Below are 23,747 nucleotides of genomic sequence, written 5' to 3' on the forward strand. Positions count from 1 at the left end.
TTAATATCTCGTTGTTGCGCGTAGGCGCGCGCGTATGTCGCCCGTAGTGTGCGTAGCGCGTATGTAAGGTTATGAACGAAAGTAGGTGTACATACGTAGGTAGATCGGCACACACGGTGTGTATCTCGCTATGCCGCTCCGGTGGACGAGCTGGAGAAGAAAGGGGGGGCACGGCTGCGGTGCGTTCGGGCGATCTCGGCTGGCGGCCGAAGTCTCACGAAGCGCTCCGAAAGTAAAGCCCGCGTCAGACGGTCTTCGCGCGCCGAGCTCTCCGGTCGCTCTTGACAAACTTCACACGGTGTGCCCGTAAAATCGACGAGATCTTGGCTTCGATTTCGCATCCGAATCCGAACATTTACCGGCGTTTAGATCGCGCGCGATCCCGCGGACGGACGTCCGCCGAACGAGCTTACTCACTCTCCGATTTCGCCGAGTTCTGGTGTCGTTTTCCCTCCGCGGCCGCGAAACGCCTCTTCTGCCGAGTTCGCGATCGGCGTCGGTCGGAGTTATCGCGAGTGTTTTTTTGTGTGATGTGCACGGAAGAAGCTACCAACCGCCGTAAGATGATGCTGACGACGACGACCACCGTCGCCTGGGCCTGTTTCCTCGCCGTGCTGTGCGCGACGACGGTTAAAGGTGCGTGCGACAGTTGCATAATTACGCCATGATGAAATCCCGTTATAACGAGTAGTCGTGGCGGAGTAATTTTCGTACGAGTCGACGACGCGTCATTCGTAATTCGAACGTCGCGCGGACGATGCCCGTACGAGCCTCCTCCTGCCAGTGCGTTATACCGTTTGTTCGATACACGACGGGACACAAGCAACCGCGCAATTCGCAGGGATAACGCGATTTCACCGTGGTTTTATATATCCGCCCTGTACACAACCCTACACGCCCGTTTGAATTCGCAGCAAACGGCGCGCCAATAAAACGGTCGCCGCTTTATCCCGCGTTCTCTCAATCGCCGTACGGGAATACGCCGTCGAAATAGTGCCGTCACGATGGTCTGTAATGTAACTTTCCGGATCTCTTCTCGACTTGATTTCGCGGGAACTCCGTTCGGGCGGCCGTAACTTTTCATCTCCTTCGCATCCCGGCGCATCTCGCGAAGCGGAGGAAGATTCGCGGGGAGTAGGAAACTCGTGGGAAATGCTTCGAGCCTGAGTGCTCGCGCTGAAGTTTCGCGTCGGGAGAAGCGGCTTGACGGTTCCCTCATCCAGCGTGTGTACGTGCGCTCTATGCGCGTAACGACACGTACGAAATGAATATAAACGCTGGCGGGAAATGCGAGTGCACACACTCGACGCCGTCGTCGGGATCGTCCGTCCGGGTGCCGACGCTCTCTCGTCGCTCTCGGCGGCGGAAGCCAAAGGGTCCGAGGATGAGATCCGACGTTCTCCTCCCGATTCTGGCGGGAGCGATTTTCTAGGCGCGGCAAACCAGTGACGCGACGTAAACGAACGCGACGGTCGCGACCGAAGTATTCCGCGCGGACGATTAATAGAACGGACGGCGCGCGCGAATATGACGCCTCTAATCGTAAATCCGGCGATCAACGGCGCGATGTTAATGTTATGTAAAATTCATCAGGCGATTCGCGGCGCGTTATGCGTGTGCAACGCGCGCAAAAGCACAGGCGCGATATAAATATAATGTGCACAATTGGACGTGCGCTAATGTTGTGCGTTGCCCACTCGGCCGTTTCTGCGAACTGCATTCGTCTCTCCGATATGTTCAAGGAACGCGTCTTCTCGTTTACACGGTTATTAGTGCGCGCTCAATCACTCTGTTTTGCGGGTGCGCGCAATCGGAAGAATCGGTGAATCGCGAGACTTCTCTCTCTCTCTCTCTCTCTCTCTGTGAATGCGAGCGCACCGCACAGCATCGATGCGTCCGACTGTGCGAGATTCAAATAGTCGTGCGATGTGAATTTAACACGTGCAAACCTGAAAAGACGTTTTTATGACGTTTGTATAAATTTGGAAGGCAACGATGCGCACGTACTTCCTGCGCCGTTTCGTAACAGACCGCTTCTTTGTGGCCATATAGTAGATTAGAACTAATCGATCATCGAGCCAGATAATGAAACATAGTACGAGTCCTGATTGTGTGCGCTCGTGCTTGTCTGCAATTTACGCAGCGTGATGCGTTCTGTGATACATTCGTGTTCGGAGTTACGACAATACAGTTGCGAAATTATAGCAAAATCTATTACGATTATGGAAAATTACGGGACACGGACAAATGTGTAATTAAACGTACAAACGAGATTAATGTAAATTTCCGTAATATCTGTAAATTATTTAATAATTTCAAAGTTCTTACTGTACAAAATATTTTTGGAATATTTACACTTCATGAAGGTCATGTCCTCAGTTTGCACACATGTGAATGCGTGCTATTGTGATCAAGAGATACACTTTATTTCTATTTGTCGCAATGAACATTTCATTTTTCAATGCAAATCGATTTAAAAATTTTGTGGAATTGCATAGAGCAATTGCACTACGCCCCGTTCATAAATATAATTTTTCTCTGTTGTAAAATCTCGTAAAATCGATTTTCCGGAGGAACTTCATTATCAGACTTGCTTTGGGGGAAGGATCGAATATTCCATCAGCGCGTTAAGAGTTATTAATAACTGATAGGTTATCGTGAGATTATATTCTAAGCAAAAGCATATCGTATTTCCAACCCCAGACGAATATAAGATTGTGAAATTTGGAAGTATAGAGAGGATATCGTCGCGTAATCCTTTTATTTTCGAGAAATTTGAGATAGTTCGTTAATTAACTACTTCTCGCGATATCGTGATAATATATGTCTATACTTGTAAACCGAAAATTCAACTGCGACATAAATCGTGACGTGTCTATGTTTATGAACACAAATATCATATTGGATGTCTCATCGGTTTTGACAGAACACTTGAAATCAACTATAAGTAAACAATCACAGAATCAAGAAATCTATAAATAGTAATACCATAAATAGTATCGTACAAAAATATGTTCTTTTGCTATGCTTTGAAATTGCTAACTATATGATTCTCTTGACTATGTGCGACATCTCAAGATTTGTTGAAAGTAGATACATATATATACATATATATATATATATATATATATATATATGTATATATATATATCATTCGTATAGGGTTCGAAATATGATATGCTCTTGCTTGGAATATAATCCCCCGATAACCTATCAATTATTAATGACTCTTAACGCGCTGACATATGTATATAAAACCTGACGACATAGAATATATTGCGACATTAATTTGCAAGCATTCTGTAATAATATGAAAATATTTGCGATATGGAAAAATGTTAATGTAGTAGAGACGGATTTATCGATTAATTTTTTTTACTCGTATCCGTAAAATATTTAATATTGGCACGGAGTTATAAATTTTAGTTTTTAATTAGTTAAGAATTACGTATCTGAAAAATTCGTCTGTTTGATTTTATAACGCGGTAAATGATATTTCATGAACAGTTATTATATATTAGATCATTATTCATCATAGAAATCACGGGGGGTAAATGGAATCAATAAACACGGTTGATTTACAATTGGATACAGGATACATTATAATTTGCTAAATTTGCGTATATGGGTTACTTACTTTGTTTATGAATGGTAAATTATATTTTTTATACAATATGTTTTATTTCACAAACATATTGCGTTATGTCAGTTGAATGTTAATGGCGGGTTTTTTTTTAATTGCTTTGTAGCCAATTTTATTGCTGGCGAAAAAAAATTGAACGAAATTTAAAAACTGCGGAAAATGATAACTTTCAATTGCATTTATGTCGAGGAAGACCCGATTGCAAATTTATGCTAAAAACTTATTATTCAAATATCTATTACCTTTTGGATTCTACGTCGTGGAGAAATTCGTGGTTTTGAGCACTCCGTGTTATTAAAATATTGTGACGTTGAAATTATTTCCTCATTAATTGACCATGAAATAATAGCGATCGAGGGCGACGGCCAATCATCCGCAGGGAAGCATCAACCGGACGATGAATTAATACTACGATATAATTGAAGAAAATTTCTCGTTACGCGTGAATAATTTGTCGCAACCGACTAAGGTTTTGACCCGAGACGTTGATTATTTTGTAATTATTGTGACGGTCTTATTTAAGCGTCAAGATTCATCGTAGTGTTCTTTGCGATGCAAAATTAATCCTTTCATCTGACAATTATTTTTCATTATTTCCTATAAAAACTGAACGAAATTAATATATTTTGCTTGATTATTTGTTAATATTGCTATAATTTAACGTATATCGTCGACAAACATGTGAGAAATATGAAAGACATAACAATTTTTGACTCTATCAAATATTATTTCGTCTCAGCTCTCTTACATGCATAAAGAGATCCGTAAGAACAAACATGAAACGTACGAGATTAATAAAAATTATAAATATTTAAATAACACAAATGGAGTAATTTCATTCTATCTGTTCTATTTGAGGTAACGGACAGAGCGTGTTCACAAATTTTCAAGAATCAATTTGCGAGAATATGTGAACGGTCGATATAAAATTAAACGCGTTATAATAATATAATTAGCATGAAAGGAAATCGTTCAGATTTAGCCTTCATATTTATGAAATTCATTTTACTACGATAGCTATATCCGTATTATGATTCAAAATATCAATTATCGTTTCGAACACTTTTCTCCTGCCTAATTATTCTCATGTAGAAGTTGTTTTTTTACTCTCGATTAATAGAAAATCAGATCGACTGAGAAATCAAGCATATGCAAATTTGAAGTGGACAGAATATTCTCACGATATGGACGCGAGGTTACTTTCGGATCGAGCTGACGATAAATACCGCAATGGACCGCAACATTTCGTTTTATAGTTGATAAATTCGGCACATCCCCGATAATATCCTATCCGGTCGTTATATCATCCGGATTCGATTATCATACAAAACGGTATATCCTCGCAGCTTCCCCTCATCTTTCTCTTCCCCCTTCAGTTAGTTGTATTATTTTTCGTCCGTCATATAAAGTGACGCGAAATAGTCCTATTGTCGTGGAACAAGTATAAAACGAGTCGAATAACGGCCATTTATCGATCTGGGTTATGTAAATAACGGCCGATACTAGAGTTACCCTATTTGCTACCGTTTCGACGTGATTCGAGAAGAACCGCGTTTATATCCGGATATAAATTTTATGCAGATCGCAGTATCGTTTACCCGATATTGCGCAGTAGCCGGTGTCTGATTCAAATCAGCTACCGCTTCAGCTCATATGTGAGTATATAAACACCGAGGAATTTATCAAACACCGAGGAAATTATCGTTCTTGATAAACTTTTAAATATTGCACGCTGCGTTCGTGTGTACTGTATTAATGTCGAGCGAACTAGAGCCTCCGATGGGTTAATCTGCTTTGCAGTGTTTGCCTTTGTCGATCCGGCTATTAAAATGATATCGGATGCAAGCAGTATTCGGATTTGATCGAAACAAAAACCTGTTAATAACAGCATTCTCGAACGGTAACGTGCATTCGCAGTATTATCCGACTGATCGGCCGACCGTCTGTCCGTCTTCGAATGAATGTGTCGCGACGCGATCGATGCTCGCGGTGTGTGCAACATTTCGGAGGAAATGATGTGGAGCAAGAGCGCGCCGCGTACATCAACATCGCGTGCTCGCCATCGTAAAGTGATCGGGAATACTGGGAAAGTTTAAGGTCGCATTTGCACAAAACGCGCCTTTCCCTTAACGCCCCGCGCCGATTGAAACTCGCGGCCTCACCTTGAGTCGCGAGCAAAGGTCGATGTAAATATGGCGCAATCGCACATGCCGGGCGTGGGACGTCACTGCACTTGCAGCGGGACGCAAGGTGCATTCCAAGTGAATTCTTCGTCGCGATTTGCATATCCGAGATATCGCGAGACGAGGTGAGGCGAGTCGGGACTAGACCAGACGAGATTTATCGGTACGTCGGGGCCGAATTCGTCGCGCGGAAGCGGACGGGTAATTTTATATAAACTCACTTGTTGCGAGTGACGTCACGTTCTCTAACTCTCTCGACTCGGCGAATTATTATGATTACCACTTACGGTGATTACGCGTGTCGTAACCTAATTCCGAAGGCGAGGTGAGTCAGTCAGTCAGTCAATCGATCGCGCTTGTCGCTTGGTACGCTCTGACTTCGCTCGAGAATACAACGTGCACGAACGTTCACGCGAAGGACGTCGATGACGGGCATAGAGTATGACCGGTCGAGGATGAGAATTCAATTAGTACGAACGTATTTTGCTCCATTGAGAATCGCTTGACGATCCCCGGTCATTTTTGTTTCGTTCGTATTTCGCTTCGCCCGTATCCACAAGATAGAAGGGACAAAGAGAGAATGAGAAAGAGCTTCGTCTCGCTCGCGCTGTAAAACGATACAAAGCGCTAATGGCTCGAAAAAGCCAACGGGGAAATTTGTTTTCCACTGTAACGCGGTACTTTTTGCAAATCATTATGTCGAGACGCGTGTTTTGTGTATTTTCAGCGGGAGGCTACCGGCAACCGCGGAAGTTACGAAAATACGGGCACAACGCGCGAGGGGAGATTTTCGAAAGTCGGTGAAAAATATCTCCTCGGTTGAGGGAGAATGTTTATCTACAAACAGCGTAACAGCGGGGAAATAAAGACGAAGGAGAATGAATAAGAGGAGGGACGACAGCCAGAGGGAGAAAGAGAGAGAGAGAGAGAGAGCCACACGGGGAACGATATTATTTGGAACGAGAAGAAAGTCGATGACTGAAGGGTTAAATTCGATACCTCGCGTATAGTTGTTGGCAAAACCGTAGCTCCGTATGCATAAATACTTAGGTCCGCGCGCGGTCGCTCGGCTTTACTGCCGGATGTATCTGAAAATTTTGTCTCCGCTCGACGCGTGCGCGATTGCAGACACGGATGAGAGCACCGGGTTTGCTCTGTAAACCGAACCGTCACGAAACCGCAAGGCGCGATAGTCGTTTTCAGATTTTTGCGGTAAAACGCGTCATCGTTCCACTCGCGCACCGAGTTTTCCGTTGGATAAAGTTTGCGCGGCGGATTTCTTTCGCCGCGTTAAGCAATCTTATCGGATATTATTAGGTGCGGTGAGGGGAGGCCGCGGAACATTATCGCACTATATCGCGTTCGGAGCGGTACAGTTGTCAAAACAGAATCAATTACCTAGCCACATTTAGTTTTCTATAACGGAATTATATTTGATCGTTTCACGTCGAACAGCTGAGAAAATACAGTAGAAAAATGCACCAGCGCGGTAAACTTATGTCCCGTTACTTCGTGTTTTGAGATGGACAATTAGCTTCTGATATTTAAGTAATCAAGTGATATGCTTTTTATTGATAGCGCGATTATTCAACGACAAATAAGTTCAAGGAAAAATTTAATTTATCGTGAAAAAACACTAGAGAGGCAGACTGGATGAAGTAGACAATTTGCAGTTGCGACCAGGACCGTATACATCTTCACGAGTCCGTATGTATTTTCACGTAGCGTTTAAATGGAGAGTGCACAGAAATAATGAAAGGTTGGCAGTCATTGAACAGTCCAATTGCTGAAATATCGAGTAGCATCGACCTGTAGAGAATGTATTCTGAGAAAAGCGTCCGATCGAAGCCGCTGATGTCACTGATCGTTAATTAAGCGCAATGTCGTTGCACGCGCAATTATCTTGTAACACATGCATGCTCTCGCTTAAACATAGAAGAATGTGGGTTATGTTGTACAACAAGACGACGCCCTAATTACTCCAAATTCCCTAATGTAACTCGAGCACCCGTTACACCACTTATGTAAATGACCCGCTTGCGGCGTGATACGATTTAAATATAAAGTGCATCTTTCGCTATTTAAGTATCACGCGAAATCAAGTTCTCTGAAGATTCATATGAGATTTCACTTTCCTCTCCCATGTTACATTACAAGGTGAATATTTTTTTAACGGGGACCGTAAATAAAATTCTTCCTTGCGATATCGCGGTCATCAAAGGACACAGTAAAGTGTGTCGTGCTTAAAATCGAGATTAGTCAGTACACGTATTTCTACAGATCTCTGACACAGAACGATTCCAAGAATGGCATAATTGCGGGCGATGAATAAACTTTCGCGTAGAGTTTTGTAACGCGTGACGTTAATGACGCATCCGGAAGTCGCTAATAATGAAAGCCGGAGATCGCAATCTGTAATTCGCCTAGTATTTCTATATTACTGGAACGCTACGTTCCATTTTAAGGAACGGCCGATGTTATCCTTCTCGCTGTTGTTCACCGAAGAGCACGACAGTAGGACAAACAAAGACCGCAATCTCTTTAGCTACCGTAAAATAAAATACTTCGCATTAGGCTTTCCTTTAAGAAATGTTCGGTCTTTTATATTCCGCAATCTTTTATTCCTCGATAATTTTAACACTTCACTCGAAGTTCAAAAATCATTATTTTTTTTTCTTTTTATTTATTTATGTCCTCCTGAAATTCAATTACTACAATCTAAGCCTTTGACTGTTTGCGGCGTGCGTCGGAACGATTTTCATTTCTCTTCGTTAAAAAATAATTCCCATTAAAATAATACGCGCCAGAGTGACTATCAACCATCTACCGGGGCTGTATTTCGATTCCTCGATTAAGAACTTGAAACACGGCCGTCTAAAAACTAAGTTCTTCATTCCGGGCACACGCATTGCGCAGTTTTAGCCTGAAAATCAGACGGTCCCACTCTGCGCTAACATGCCATAGAAATACGGACCTTTGTGTTCTGCTTCTTAAGTCCCGTCCGTTCACTAGGTCAAATAACAAACGACTGCGGTCGATGAGGCGTAAATCTAAGCAGGTCAGACGCAGGCGCGGGAAGACGAAGCATTTTGTCCGGAAAAGTTACGCTGCAGGTGCGTCTTGTGGGTGCACATGTACCTTACCTATACACGCAGATGTTACGGAACCAACAGGTTATTCGAGAACAGGTTCGGTGACTATTTTTGGCAGGTACCGTCTCCGCCTAAACTTCTCAAATTACGCCCGGCGATAGCTCTCTCTCTCTCTCTCTCCCTCCTTCTCTCTCTCTTTCTCTCCCCTCGTTCGTAACTTCCTTTGTTTGCACCTGGGCTGGTATTCCAACCTGCGCCGATATTTCCAGCGTGGTTAAGTCGGAGAGGCCGTGGCATAATTCGAATAGACTCGTTGTCGACAAACGGCCCCCGGTTAGGATTTCTCTCGGGGGCTTGCCTAAACTTGTTCCCCCTTCTTCCCCGCGTCCTCTTGCTCATTCCGCAGCGAGGCGCAACTGCAATTGCAACTATGACGAAACCTCTTATTCTAATACGTATCGTGACCTTGCGCTGTTATGCGAACAGCTCTCCCGGGATTTTAAGTAGCCTGGACTTGTGTGTGTGTGTGTGTAGGAACTTGAATTTAATTTCCCGCACTTACGCGGTATTGTGAGATGGAATGTTCCGCAATAATCGTAGAGTCATAATTTTCAAATGCTGGTGATATGCAACATCGACATACGCGAAATATGATATTTAAACGAGTTTATACGACGCGAATGTGATATTTAAACGAGCAAGATCTTTCAATTTATTCGCTCCAGAATCTCGGTGGAATTTGCTCTCGTTCTTTCACGAAAACCTGCGGTGCCGTGCGCTTCCTTGCGTCTCTCTTCCAGCTGACGCGATCGTACGCCAAAGAAAATGAAATTCACTGTTGATCTCGATGATCGATATTTGGAAATGTGAGAAAAAAGGGGGACGACAGCGATTTGCAATCGTATTAATGTTTAATGACGGAGTAAGAGATATCGGCTCGCGCCGAGACTTGAAAAGCGTGTATAGACTCTGTGAACGGACTGCTTAACGCGCACGTGTGTACGCCACGAGAATAACCGTGTAGATTCTTGTTGCAGTCACGCACGCTCTCGTATACATCCGTGCGCTTGCAACCTGTGTCCGTGCGTATGCGTGCATCTGCATGCGCAGCGGATTACGTGTGCATCGATATCGCATATTGATACCGTCGATATCCGCGCGCGGCAGCATTTTCTAATGCGTTGCCGGTTTCGAGGGTCGCTGCGAAAATATGCCGCTATCGCTCATCGCCACATTCGATCGCGCATAATTAACGGAAATCTAGATTCACCGTGATACGGACTGGATATTTTTATCTTATCGAGGAAACGGCTCGGGCTCCTTACGTTTGCGCGAATGTCGAACGACCGTCCGCGAAATATGACCCGTAATCATCTTAAGTATTTTACTTATCCGTTTTATCCCGCCATGCGGGCCTCGAAAAAGCGATATAAATTCCGCGGATTAGAAAGTAAGCGGCTTTTACGTGAAAGGAACAGCGGCTTTGTGTCGAAATGAAAATAGGCTTTCTAGGGTTTCTTTCTGCACACGAATGCGTTGCGGTATTTCGTGCTGTGAAAATAATAACGTCCTGTCTATTTAACTCTGATAACTCGTCCCAATAATTGAAAAACGACAGCTTGACTCTTGATGGATTATTGATATTTTAATTTATGCATATATTCACATTCATGCGCGGGATATCTCTCAGATCTATTCCCAATATAATAGCGATGACAGTGGTGATAAATAAATTAAATAAATTATATTATAATGATTCATATAGGCATAAATTGGTATCGAACTAATGTGATATATATATCAAAAATGTACGCAGTGTCTCTAAAAATAATTAAATTTACGATATCCCGCGAACATAGATGAGCATCTCATTTATTGGGGATCATCTTTGTGAAACCGAATATTACGAATAAGACGATGCGTCTTACGCTAATTTAGCGATCGTGGTCTTCGGAAGGCGAAAGGAATCGACGCGAACAAAGAAAGCGAGGCTCGCCGGGCGATTCATCGGAGAGCAGCCGCTAGAAATAAGTCGGTTATGCGGTACGCGAGTCTTCGCTAATCAACGGCCACTTGCGTAGGACTTAATTGTATGTGGTCGGGCAGATGAGAGGAGGATATTGACCCGGCCTAAAGAGCACATGGTCACGGAAAGGGACCTCGTAAAGAGCACGCGAGCCGAACGCTCACCCGCTACTTTCCCTCGCTATGATTACGCAATGACATTCGTTGCACGCAGACGACGCGTTGCCAGCATATTTTTCCGCCGTGACGACGAACACTTCGCGCGTTCTACTCTTTCGTCGCCCCCCCCGGTTTCTGCCTCTTTTTACACGGCCCGCTTGTGACCATATAGAAATTGTAATCGCGTGAAACACGAGGCACGCGCGAACATGATCCGTTAACGGTATACTTTCGGTACATCCGATATTCACGACGATCATTACGTTATTCAATATTCGGCATTTAATTACTGCGCTACGATTTAATACAATTGAGAGAACGATATTCTTATTGCCTTTGTATATTTGATTAAACTACCCGGCGCCGCAATTGTCTGCATTGATGTTACGTGATTCGTTAATTCATCATTACGATATCATACGCATCGTCTACTACTCGGCTTGAAGGAGAGAGTCAGGTGCGTGAATTATTAATTCCGCGCGTCTCTCGCCTTCTCTCGCGTTACGTCCGTTCAAATATAGCTAATGTTATTTGCCGGTTATTTCTCAGGTGCGAGCTAATTAAGTAGCATCTGGCATGATTGGTTGTCGCTCGCAGTAATCGGCTCGTGCGATGTACGCGGATAATAATCGCGCGTCTCGTTAGAGCGTACGCTTCGCTGCCGGGATTTGAGTCAATTATAGTCGCGTCGGGGTTTTTGCAATTAGTCGTCGACACGACGTTTTCGACGGCGCGGCCGTCATTCGAGGGCTTCGTGCGCGCGCGGGCAAGCCGCCAAGATTCCCTTTTGATCGGAAATTCGTACGATTTACCGTTTTCATTTCACGGATGTTAACGTCACTCTCGTGTTCTCCAAGTTTTTCTAATACCTCATTGAGAGACTCGCGAGCGTAACATCATATCCTCGAGCGTTTCCCACTGTAAATTTTTTCGCTCGTTTGCGGCACCCTTTGACGTTTCGGTTTCGGTACGCAAGCGCAAAACGAACGAGAACTCCCGTATTTTTCGTGTCTACCGCGGAATCAGCGATCGATGATATACAAAGTGTGGCGAAGAAACGGGCGATTTAAAAATCTACATTAAGAAATTATATTTCCAAAGCAGTTGTTTATTGTTAAAGAAATTATATTTCCAAAGGAGTTGTTTATCGCTTCACTGCCCCATGATAATTAAATGGAATAGTACCGACAAATTGGTGCGTATATTCATTTACCTAATCTAGTTCTGCCCTACCCTGGTAGAAATGTATGCAGTTTTTCTAGATACTTATCTAGTCACTGTTTAGTATTAATGTACTCTCACAATACTGCGTAGGAAATGAACGAGAACATGATAAAGTTCTATTCATAGGTACTTTTAAAGCGAAATTGCCCATTTGAGCAGCAACCTTATCAATCAGTTGAATAGTTTTTTGACCATTTATTGTTTTCGTTCAGTAAATAGATTCAGATTTTGCGTATCCTTTATGCACACTAACTGCAAAAAAAATGTTACATTTTTATTTAAGTCCAAAGTGGTTTTACTCTTCATTTACTAGACAGAAGTTAACTGTCCAGTAATTGTTCAAAAAATATATGAAATTTCTATCAAAGTGATATTGTGGTAGAATAAATAGATTTCCAAAATCGCCCGTTTTTTACCCTATGTTTAAGTGAAGATGAGGGGAGTTAAAATATATTATTTCTTTTCTGTACTATATGTTGTGTTGGCGTAGAAAATGACTCAAGTTAGAACTTGAATAATTTTTCCTTGTTTAGACACACGTTATTAATTGTCACGTTGCTCACTTACAAATCAGTATGTTAATTTTCAGTTATGTCACGCACGTAATTACGTTAAAACGAGTAGTATGCGTTGTTACGGGTTCAGCATTAGTAATTTGCTTCTAGGTAGAAACGTCGCGTGTGACGTTTGCCATTTTTGCTAGCTTCCGTTTTAACCTTTTCGTGTCGACGTGTATGATGTTTTTCCTCTTTTCTTATTTTTAAGCACAAGGCACAATAACTCTTGGGTACATACAATTATAATAATTGTTGGATATTCTTGGTAGAGGAAAGATACGTCGTTCTGGTGTTTCGGTAACTGTTTTTTTTTCACGGTCGTCCGGCTGCGCCGCGCATTAACGACGCCGTGTCGCGTCGTCGAATTATGTCACCGTGTAGCCGCGTATCGTGCGAATCATAAAAGGAACTCGCGGTAGCGAACGTGTGCGTGATACTGGAGCTGTTCTGAATTCGGGGTTACCGCCGCCCTCTGTCCGGTCGATATCGAAAATATATCGCGAGATAAACATCGCCGTTATATCATCTGAATTGCAAATGCAATTTGGGAGAGGCATCTTCTTTTTACGTGGCATAGGTGCGCTCCGATCGAACGCGCGAACGTTTCGGAACACCTCGCCAACTTACCGTGCCGCGTTCTTCGTATTTCAATATCGAGCACGTTTGTTGGATTTTTTAAAATAACGCCCGCGTTTCATTGAATTTTACTTCCCGTAAAGCATTTTCACGTTGCACCGTGTGTGTAAATCTCGTGCGATAATTTCGTATGATCTAAAACCTGAAATTATCTTTTAAATGTAATGTAACTTAATGTAACTAATGTATCTTAAATGTAACTTATAAAATAGGATATTAAATGCGATAATTAATATATTTAATGCAATGGTACACATTTACCATTTTAACAACAAGATTTATAATTAATTAGTAGTTAATATACTACATATTATTACACATATTATTATCCTTTCGTCTGGCACGGTTTGAAGTTGCGCTTGCAGTAATTTCCGCTTTTCAAATAATATATATCATTGGCCGAATATATATTTTTAAAATAAAATTTTTGCAATATTTACTTGGCAAATGTATATAATTTCCGGCTGTGCGCGGTTACCGCAAATTTCTACGATAAATCAACTCTTGTGATATCTGATAAAACGTTTCCCGTTGAATTGTCTGGTGTGCACTTGGCGAGGTTTTACATTTGTAACTTATTATCATCCGCATACGTGCTTATCAGATGTGCCTTTCGAAACGGTCTCGTGTGCGATCGGATCGATCGTGGCCTCATTAGCTTCCACCAAACGAGTCGTTATCTTTACGTCGTCCGTACAACTTGACGGCGACTTTTACGTATGAGTCGAGCCGCGTTCATAAACGGCGACACGCATGTGTTGCTTGTCATCGTAAACTACGTAACTGTTATGGGTAGTAATGGCTCCGCTCCGTATTCACGGTGTGTGTGCGTATGCGCGAGTTCGCGCGCTGACCGGAGGGAGAACGAGCCTCGCCCATCTTCTCCTAATACTGGAAAATACGATTCCGGGCCGTACGGCCACTGTAAATCTCTATGATGAATCTATGCGCTTTTAGCATTTATCGTCGGGGAATTTACCTCGCCGGGAATGCAGCCAGAGCGCGCGCATTGCCCCCATTGCGAGCGGCGGTGAGCTTCGTTAAGCGGCAGATGTGGGTTAACGGGCCGCGCTGCACTTGGACTAATAATAAGTTAATTGAAATTTAAAGTCCGATAGGGGACGGCTGTACGAAAAATTCGACACCTCGTGCCGGCTTTCCTAATCCGAGTGCGTTTACTTAAAAGGGCTCGAGATGGGATTGAAAGGGGGAGGAGGGAGAGACGGAGAGGGTGACAGTAATTTATTCCGTTCCGGATCATTCGCCTGGTAACAGACGCGTTATTCAAACAATTCCGGAGTGATGTAACAGATTAAAGTAGCGCGCTGAATTAACGATTGAAATATACGCTCGATATCGCGCGCGCACAGCGACATATACAGATGACATACGTTGAATGAGCGCGTATTAAAAAGATAATAGCTTTAACGGGCATCCCCGTGAAAATGGATATTTTCCCTTTATCACTCGGCGTTTAGTAGATTAATCGTCACGTGACTTTGTCGCGGATTATGTAGCTGGCGAAATTACTTCGTTATCTGTCCATCATCGGATGATATCGACTTACTACATGAACATGAACGCGAAGGAAATTTCCGCCGGATAGATCTTCCGCGCGATGCTTGACCGCCGAGGGTATTAAAGAAGATATTGCCGGAAACTGCTCGATCTGTCCCGAGGCCGCGCGTAATTGCGCAAAGTCACGACTCGCTAATTAGCGAGAATACCTAACGACCGTTAATCGCGTTGAATTCAGAATCGCTTTGTATTCACCGGGTCGCGTGATTCGCCCGCGTGCTCCTCTTCGACATTCTCTGACGAGGCGACCGTCCGTCCGACGAACATGAACCGAACCCCTCGTAACATGGTTACATACGTCGTCTCGCGTATAGTTCGTCGTGATGTGCGAGCGCCTGTGCTGGCGTACAGAGGGTGGCTCCAAAACTATCGTAGTTTCTTTCATTCGTACACTGAAAGAAAAAAATGCCACATCGAAGTAGATATTTGCTAAGGAGCATTGGAATTGTTTTGCTTGGATTAAGCGAATATTATTTGAATGTAGCATATTGAAAGGAGGCGTTACAAGTAATATTTACTTAATTCAAATAAAATAATTACTCGTTAGCAGATATTTACTTGAATGTAGCACGTTTTTTCTCTTATATGTATTAATGTATGTGTGCACTGCATATCCAAGTGTGTTATTTCAGCTGAGGCTTTTCTTATACATTTCTTGCCGTTTCAAATCACGTCACTTAACATGAATCGGACGTGTTAATTTATAATTTAACACGATTAAACGTTTTAAATGACGTAACTTATAACGGCAACATATGAAAAGAGTTTCAGTCTTTTCATTTATTTTTCGACATTTGTGCGTGTAAAAATAACACAGTTGGATTTGCAGTGTGGATCGGTCACAAAAAGGTCATATTGAGAAAAAATATTTAAAAATTTATTTGTGTGAGAGATATAAGGTTTATATATATTTCGCAGAAGTAAAGTTTATTTCTGTGCATATTTTCTTCTCAGTGTACAACACTTTTTTCTATGAATTTTACAAGGCATCTCGTGTCCAATAGAAAAATATATCTTCTGAGAATTACTGAAAAACAATTTCTTCTATTAAACATGGGATACGCCCCGAAACTTATAAAACAAATATTGTAATCTTTTTGTGGCTTACCACACATACACCGTCGCGAACTGTGCAGAAATATCCAAGCGGAGTTGAAAATGAAAAAAGTAACGCTCGTTTTCTTCTGCGTCTGTCTTGCGCAAGAACTTGACACAATTTTATTCCTTCTCTCTCTCTCTTGGCTAACATCCAACTTTATAATTATATATATGGCTTATATAATTAATTTGATTTTTAATCCGAATCTCCGCGATCGAACTACTTATCTCAAAATCTTATTCGCTGTTAGATTCTCGAGCTGTAAATGAAGTACACGTGAAAATAGACGAAGGCGTCACGTGTTCGCGCGCTCGAATTTCGATCTTGCCGCGGCTCTTTGCGTGACGCACTCGGCTTTTCAATTTCACCCGCCGCTTTCAGCCCCCGGCAACGGTCATTTTTCATTATTTGAGCCTTATCTATGGACAGGAGGAAGTACGATAATTCTGGGACACCCTGCGTATGTACACGTGCGCGTTATGGGCACGGGGAAGGTAGAACGACGTGCTGCGGACGTACGGATCATCGTTGGCGTTGTACGCTTCGCCGCGGATCCCCTCAGGGGGGATTGGAATCGACTGGCTCTCTCGTATATCAATATCATTTTTCGGACAGAAAATCGATCGGACTGGCGGCGCGCGGCAACCCTCCGCCAGTAAATCGCGGAATACGTTTCGCATAATACGAAGCCGCACGTACGCCGGCAAATTGCTTTTACATACCGACGTTAACCGTGAGTTCTCGCGCGGCATCCATTTCCTCCTTCCCTCCCCGCCCTCTTGCTCTCCTCTCCTCCATCCTCCGCCTCCTACCCTTGTTTTTATCTCGTCGAAAAAGAGTCAATTCGCTGCGATTTCAGATAATACACATTGCGCACGCTGCGTTTCATTTCGACGGACGGCATTCGCGCGTAAATCGACGGCGACCGCAATCCGTTCTGACTACTACTAGCTGACGATATTAAGTTAGTGCAAAAATGTCGTTCCCTTTTTCTCTTTTTTTGTTTATTTCAACAAAAGTTGCATGCGAATTTGTAAATATTTGTTTTTCGGAGATACACACAGTGGATGACAACTTTAATCAACTGCCCGTCTAAATTGGTAGTTTCGTACACGTAGAACGTTCGCGTGACAAACTAACAAAATAGAGAGTAACAGAGGATATAGATATGATGGTTTGGTGCATTAAAAAGGGATTAACGTTTTCCTTTAACGAAGTGGGCCGACGAAATTATCTTAAGAAATTACTTTAAGAAACACGTATAAAAAATGTCATTTTTAGAAGCAAAGCACAGATATTTTGATAGGAATCGTTAGTAAAGAGTTAATTAATTAATTAAATGATGTGAAAGGTTTTCGGGGAGTTTATATGTTAAATATTGGAACTCAGGATCAGTCTAAGTGTGGAAAGTTGATTCGGCACGTACGTTTAATCGGAGAAAAATCCGTACGTGCATGGATACGCTGGACATTTAGTCTTCAACAATCATATTAATATTAAATAATATTAATGTTTCAATGCCACTATTTACTTTAATTTACAAGGAACACGTGGGCGTACCTTGTGCAGTTTTATGAATGAACATTCTGCATTATACTACATATATATTTGTATCACTCTTTTCTTCTTTCTTTCTGAACGAAAAAAAAATTAATTGTACACACACATATTCACTCACATACAGACCGATTGCCGTTCCGCGCTTCGCGGCACCGCCAAGTTGCTATAATCAAACGGAACTGGTCGGAGTATACACGGTGTGTGTAAACGCGGGGCGGATACGGCGCAATTAAAGTTCGCGGAGTAGCCAGTTCGTTCGCGTTGTCGAATCGAAAGCTTTTTCGTTTGGCGATTCGAGCGTCGATTCGCACTCGTGCCAGTTCCATCCGATAAATTAGTGGCGGTGGCGGCGCGCCGTTACGTCGTTAAACTGCGCTCGCTACTTCGGGTAAGTTTCTGTACGAAAGGAAAAATACAAGGCGGGAGAGAGAGAGAGAGAGAGAGAGAGCACGAGACGCGTTGGCACGAAAGAGACAGAGAGAGAAGGGGAAAAAGAGGGGAAAACAACGCGACACATTGTCGCCGCGGCGTGTCTGTTGCAACATTTCTCTCTCTCTCTCTCTCTCTCTGCAAGGTGCATCCCGTCGTGCCGCGAAGAAAGTCGTGACTCGGCTGTTTCTTCCAGACCGATACTTCCTCGTTTGTCGTTGGCGCAATGAGAACGGATGAAACCGGGTTAAAACCCGCCGACTACCTTTTCATCGGCTGTAATTGCCTTTTATCTTCCGATTGATCGATCGAACGTTCATTCGACGACCCCTGCGAAGAGAGACTCGAAATAAAACGTCGAAGCTGTCCGATCGTTGCATTCGAACGCGCGCGACGACGCCGGTAGTGAACATCGATTACACCGTTGCATCGTTAGTCCAATGATGTTTAATCCGTTGGAATCCGACGGTTCAAGGCCGTCGTTGCTAAGTTCAGCTGAATCGGTCTAACGAACGTATCGTGTTCGCTCGCTCATCTCGTGCAGAATGCCTTCCTCTGAGCTGAGTAATCGTACTTCGTATATTGTACGCAGTAATGAAGTCGAACAAAATTATAACACGGCCGGGAAAGATACGTTTAAAAACCTTAATTTAAAAACGAATGAAAGAGAGAAGCCCGATATGGAGTCGGCTTCGGTCACGATAGTTTGTGAGGCTGAAATATCACGTGGTATAGAATAACAGTTATGTACGATGTACACGTCATAACGAGGAACTCTAAAGATAGATCCTTCAAGTACGCGCCGCGGTATAATTCTCTCGATGAGACGAGACGAGACGAGTTGACGATGTCGTTACTGGATGCACGTTGCGGGAATGAAACTTCGTGCACGATGCGCGTTCCGTCACGAAGCAGCTTCCCATTACTACTCATTTGAGTGCGGCGAGTGATGATCAAGTGGAATTACCAATCAAGAGGAACGAACGCGGATTGGAAATACGATGATGACATTAATCGCGACGGTGAGACCTAAAGAGCGTCCTTGGATCACATCTCTTTTTCAACATGTCCCTCCGGCTGCGACATTTGTAAGCGCGTCGTCTGCGCGATTCGGACGATCCTCGAAAATTAGTTTCAGCCGGATTAGTTCTATCAGAGTGGATTCTTCTGTAGAATGGCATTAAAAACTCGAGCCCCGTCGCCCGCGAGGATTCAAGGTATTCTTCAAATACCCACTGCGCATGCACGCAATTTCCATATCTTGCATAAAAAGGAGCCCACGGCTGCAGATTCGTCTCTCGTCTTGGGACACGAGCCAACAGAACCACCTCAGGATCGAGCTGCAGGCGAATCCGTTATACGAAAAGGGACGGCTGGAGTACACGGCATAGGCGTCGATTCACTTCACTTTGTGTGTGTCCTTCGTCTTCCAGTCGGGGTCCTTTCTTCCTCGGACGTTAATAAAGTCTTCTGTCTCCACCTCGTGCCCGGAGAATTTCCATCCTCCGAGCTATTCTTCTTCGATTCGCCGGAGCTTCTCTTCTCAACTGACGTTCTCTCTCTTTTTCTCTCCCTCTCTCCTTCTCGTCCTCTCCCTGTCTGGCATTCTCTTGCATCATGTCGTCGTCTCTCTCTCTATCTATCTATCTATCTATCTCTCGCTCCCTTTGCCATCCATTGCGATCATAGATCTACACCGGCGGCGGAGATGGTGTGCTCTGATCGTAATTACCCCGTTGCTAGTGCACTCCCGGGGCCACTTCCCCGCCGTGCCGATCCGACACTTTCACACCGAGGCTCGCGTCGTGCGTTACAACGCGAACGAGGCGAACACGCTGCGAGTGGCTGCGACTCGCGTGCACTGTGATATCGCGGTCGATAACAATATTTTAGAGCTTCCGCTTGCGACAAAATATCCACCGTCGATTTAAACCTTGACAATCCTTCAATAAACACGGTGTCGTCGCGTAGATTGCGTGTCCTTTTCGGACCTGCGTAGGTCTTGCGAGCCAAACTGAGAAGAATAGCGAAGACTGTCTCGTGTCGGAATACGATGGCTTTCGAGCGATCAACAGTTGCTTTAGTACGTGAATAAATACCGGAAATATGTGCTCAAATGATGGAAGTATTTCCAACTTTAGGATAGGGGTCTTGCTTTCACTCAGGAAAATTTGGAATATATATCGCGATTTATCTTGTCAAGCTGCGATATCGGCTGATGTAAGTCAAACAAGTCTTGCGTTGCAATCCGACGTAATCTAGGTCATTCCGTTTTGCTGTAGCTTATTTAGTCTTAAAGCTTGAGATTCGGGAAGTAGTAGTTTCAAACGGAGTCTAAGTATCTTACCCGACTCACTTAACGGTACCACTCGACGTGGTTATCCTCGAAGTATTCCGAAGTATCGGTATTGTATCGTGAAATAGAGCGTATCGAATCTCGATGTAATAAAATCAGAGTCGCTCTGGGAAAATTAGAGACTGAAAACGAGACCGTGCAGGTGCCGTGACTTCTGCCATTGATTGTTCCAGCCTTCCGCATTCATAATCAGGCAGGAGGGAAAGAAGGAGAGAGAGAAAGGTAGGGAACTTTCCCCCGTTCTTTAGAACGAACTGTAGAACGGCGTCTCTAAGATTCACGTCGCTGTTTGCCCTGGGCTGACCCTAACGAGGAACGGACCCTCGCCAGAACCCAAGGAAAAGGAAAGAAAGAACAAAGCGAGAACGAGGTAGGGTGGGGGGAGGGACTCTTTTGCTCGCGGTCGTTATACTTCCTGAAACGTTCGCCAAGGTACCAGCAAGGAAAGCCGGTCAAAGGGTTCAAGGCTGCCTCGTAGGGTTCAATGATCCAACGCGTCGAGGGTGGTGTTCCGTTTGGGTACGAGGGCCGCGAAAAGCATTAACTATTTACGACGATCTGTTACGGTCGCTTATGAAGTAACGTATTATTATCGCGAATTTCTGCCACGTCACCCTGAATCGCAGCTACGCGTGAGGCCACGTCATTGATACAAAAACTCGTCGTATTCGCGGCTTGCATTTCGAAATGTCACTAGTGTTTCCTGGCGTAAAATCTCTTGCGCTAACAACAGTCTGTTTAACACATTGCGGACCAGACATTTTATTGCTAACCGTACCCAGTAGCCGGGTATGTTTCCGCCTCTAACAACGCAATATGAAATACGAGATATCTCGTCATCCGGCCCCTAACGACGAAATTGGAAAGACGAGATATCTCGTCATCCGTCCGCAATGTGTTTCGAGTCGATTTCTCCTGAATGAAACAAATACCCGCGCGAATGGGAGCCGGAAATGTTTGATATCTCCGCAATATCCCCAAACAGCTATCAGCCAGAGGCATTTCGCGCAATTTGAGCTACCCGGAATCGAAATTATCCGCGTTGCTGGCGTTTTATCTCAGACTTGAACGTTCAACATAAAAGACGCGTGTACACGAAAAGAATGAGAAAAAAAGGGTCTTAAATAAAAAATAAATATCATGTATAAGCAAGTATATTATAATCTTCTTGGAAGACTTTTAATCTCGATTTTATTGAATTTGTGTCGATGCAGTGTTACTTGAACTTAATTCAAGACCGAAGACTAACTTCTTTTTGCGTATCTTTCGAAATCGAGAGATCTATATTTGAATATTGTATCGTTCGCATTACGTGAATCACATCTCACGATTCCATTGAAAGACCAGCAGATGTACCGTGTTAATCGCTTACGCGACCGATAACACGATTTTACTTCGCAGATGTACACTGCTAAAAGGATTTATCGCAGCCGTGCCGACTCCTTATTGCGTGCGACTCGCTTCCCGACGAGAACGTAGACCGACCGTAAAAATTCTGCTCGCTGCTACGGTCATAGTACGCCACGATCGGACTGCAGACGCGAATGCGGGCTCCGAGAGTGCCGATTCGCGCGATACGGCAGAATTCCAGAGGACGTACCTCTCTCGTCGTCCGCGAAGAATCGCGGTGTTCCTCGGTGGGCCTCCGACTCGTTTACGTACCGCCGTTAGTGTGCGTTTACGTGAATCGAGCTCAGGTTGGAGGAGGACGGCGCGAGAGCGAGGCGACACTGGGAGCGAAAGCGCGAGAGAGAGAGAGAGAGAGGGAGAGAAGGGGGATAAAAGCGGTCGGCCAAGCAAGACCGGTCGAACAGGTTTCGCAGGTCGAGTAGGCGAAAGCCTCTACTCCGTTAGCCTCTTTCTTCGCGCGGATTTGCCCAGCCTGTACTCTCGAGAGTGCCCCGGACACCTCCGCCGTTTGTAGCCGTGAACGCGCTCTGCGAACTCACCGGAGCACGACGCGGAACGACGCTGTCTCGCATGTACACAGGGACAATGGATTTTTTACCTTTAAACTTGGCCCGTAAGGCGATTAGCGAGCGTCTTCGATAGAACCCTCGGACGTCGCCCGAGAGAGAACGAGGCGGTCCTTGGAAGATGATCGCGATATTCGCGTTATCATTGAACCCGAAGCTACGGCTTCGGAGCGGAGTCGCGCGGTGAGACTCGTCGACGATTAAATGAACGGTGCTGGCATTTCGGGGATATTGACATTCCCGGAGTCCGCAAAAGTTTTCTCGAGCGTTAACTTGCTTATTGGTTCTGAGAGTTTTTATTTGGTATCTTTTTTTGAACGGGTTCTCTCGTGAATCGATGTGTGTATATTGTGTGCGTGCGCGCGCGCGTGTATCAGAACTCCGGACGGAATACACCGTAGAGAGATATTTAAATTGCTAATGCCGCACGTAGATTGCTGAGAGACTGAGACCAAAATACAGTGACCTTTTCTGATCGATGTTTTCTCGATGTTTCCTCGGCTAATAACCATCTCGCTGCGAAGAATTGAAAATGACGCTTACATAACGCGGCTTCGATCATTGCCGTGACGACATAAACCATGTTGGTTAAATTACGGTTGAACTTACCGTGATTCTATCGACGCATGGGCACAGCTTGTACACCGGATTTACCGGTACTCCTTTTTGGCGGTGAACTTTTGAAGTAAGAAACCTCCGACATCTGCTCAATAGAAACATCAAGATGTCACGACAGAGAAAAATACCAAATATTTAATCCAATCTTCCCTCATTCGAATTAATTTCAAGAGAATATTATCGAAACATCGTGGGGAAAGAAACGGGGCGCGGTCGAGTAAATAAATTCCCATCGTAGAGGAACTTTTCCCAACTCGGTCGAAGGATCCGGAGAAAATGTCATTTTGTACGGTCACGTTTTTCTGCTGGTAGTTTTTCGCCATACCTTACCGTCTTTGAAGAACAAGCGCGACGGGGGTCGAGAAATTTCAAGTACAATGTGTGGTCCTTCCGGGATACACGGCTCCATCTTTTTCGGGAGACGTGCCAAAGTCGCTGTGTATAACCGTCTCTCTGGGACGACGCTGCCGAAAGACGGGTAACACGAGAGAGAGAGAGGAAGATCTTTTTTTTTGACGGACGTTGGCGAGCCGTCGAGGAAAGAAGTCCGAGCATCTCCGTGCACCCGTCCGGCATATACACTCGTGCCCGCCAATCAGACACACACCGTTG

General features: G+C 44.2%; 1 protein-coding gene across 2 annotated transcripts in view; it reads left to right on the plus strand.

Annotated features, from left to right (window-relative positions):
* The first annotated feature begins 253 nt into the window (after positions 1-253).
* LOC106746959 (fasciclin-3) overlaps positions 254-23,747 on the plus strand; it is a 405,509-nt gene continuing 382,015 nt past the window's right edge. For both annotated transcript variants that reach the window (XM_014624156.1, XM_014624157.1), the window contains exon 1: positions 254-636. In XM_014624156.1, the coding sequence (XP_014479642.1) occupies positions 531-636 (106 nt within the window). In that variant the 5' untranslated portion in view covers positions 254-530. The remainder of the gene's footprint in view (positions 637-23,747) is intronic.

This window comes from Dinoponera quadriceps, unplaced genomic scaffold (genome assembly GCF_001313825.1).
Source record: "Dinoponera quadriceps isolate SergipeBrazil2010 unplaced genomic scaffold, ASM131382v1 scaffold1846, whole genome shotgun sequence".
NCBI lineage: Eukaryota > Metazoa > Arthropoda > Insecta > Hymenoptera > Formicidae > Dinoponera > Dinoponera quadriceps.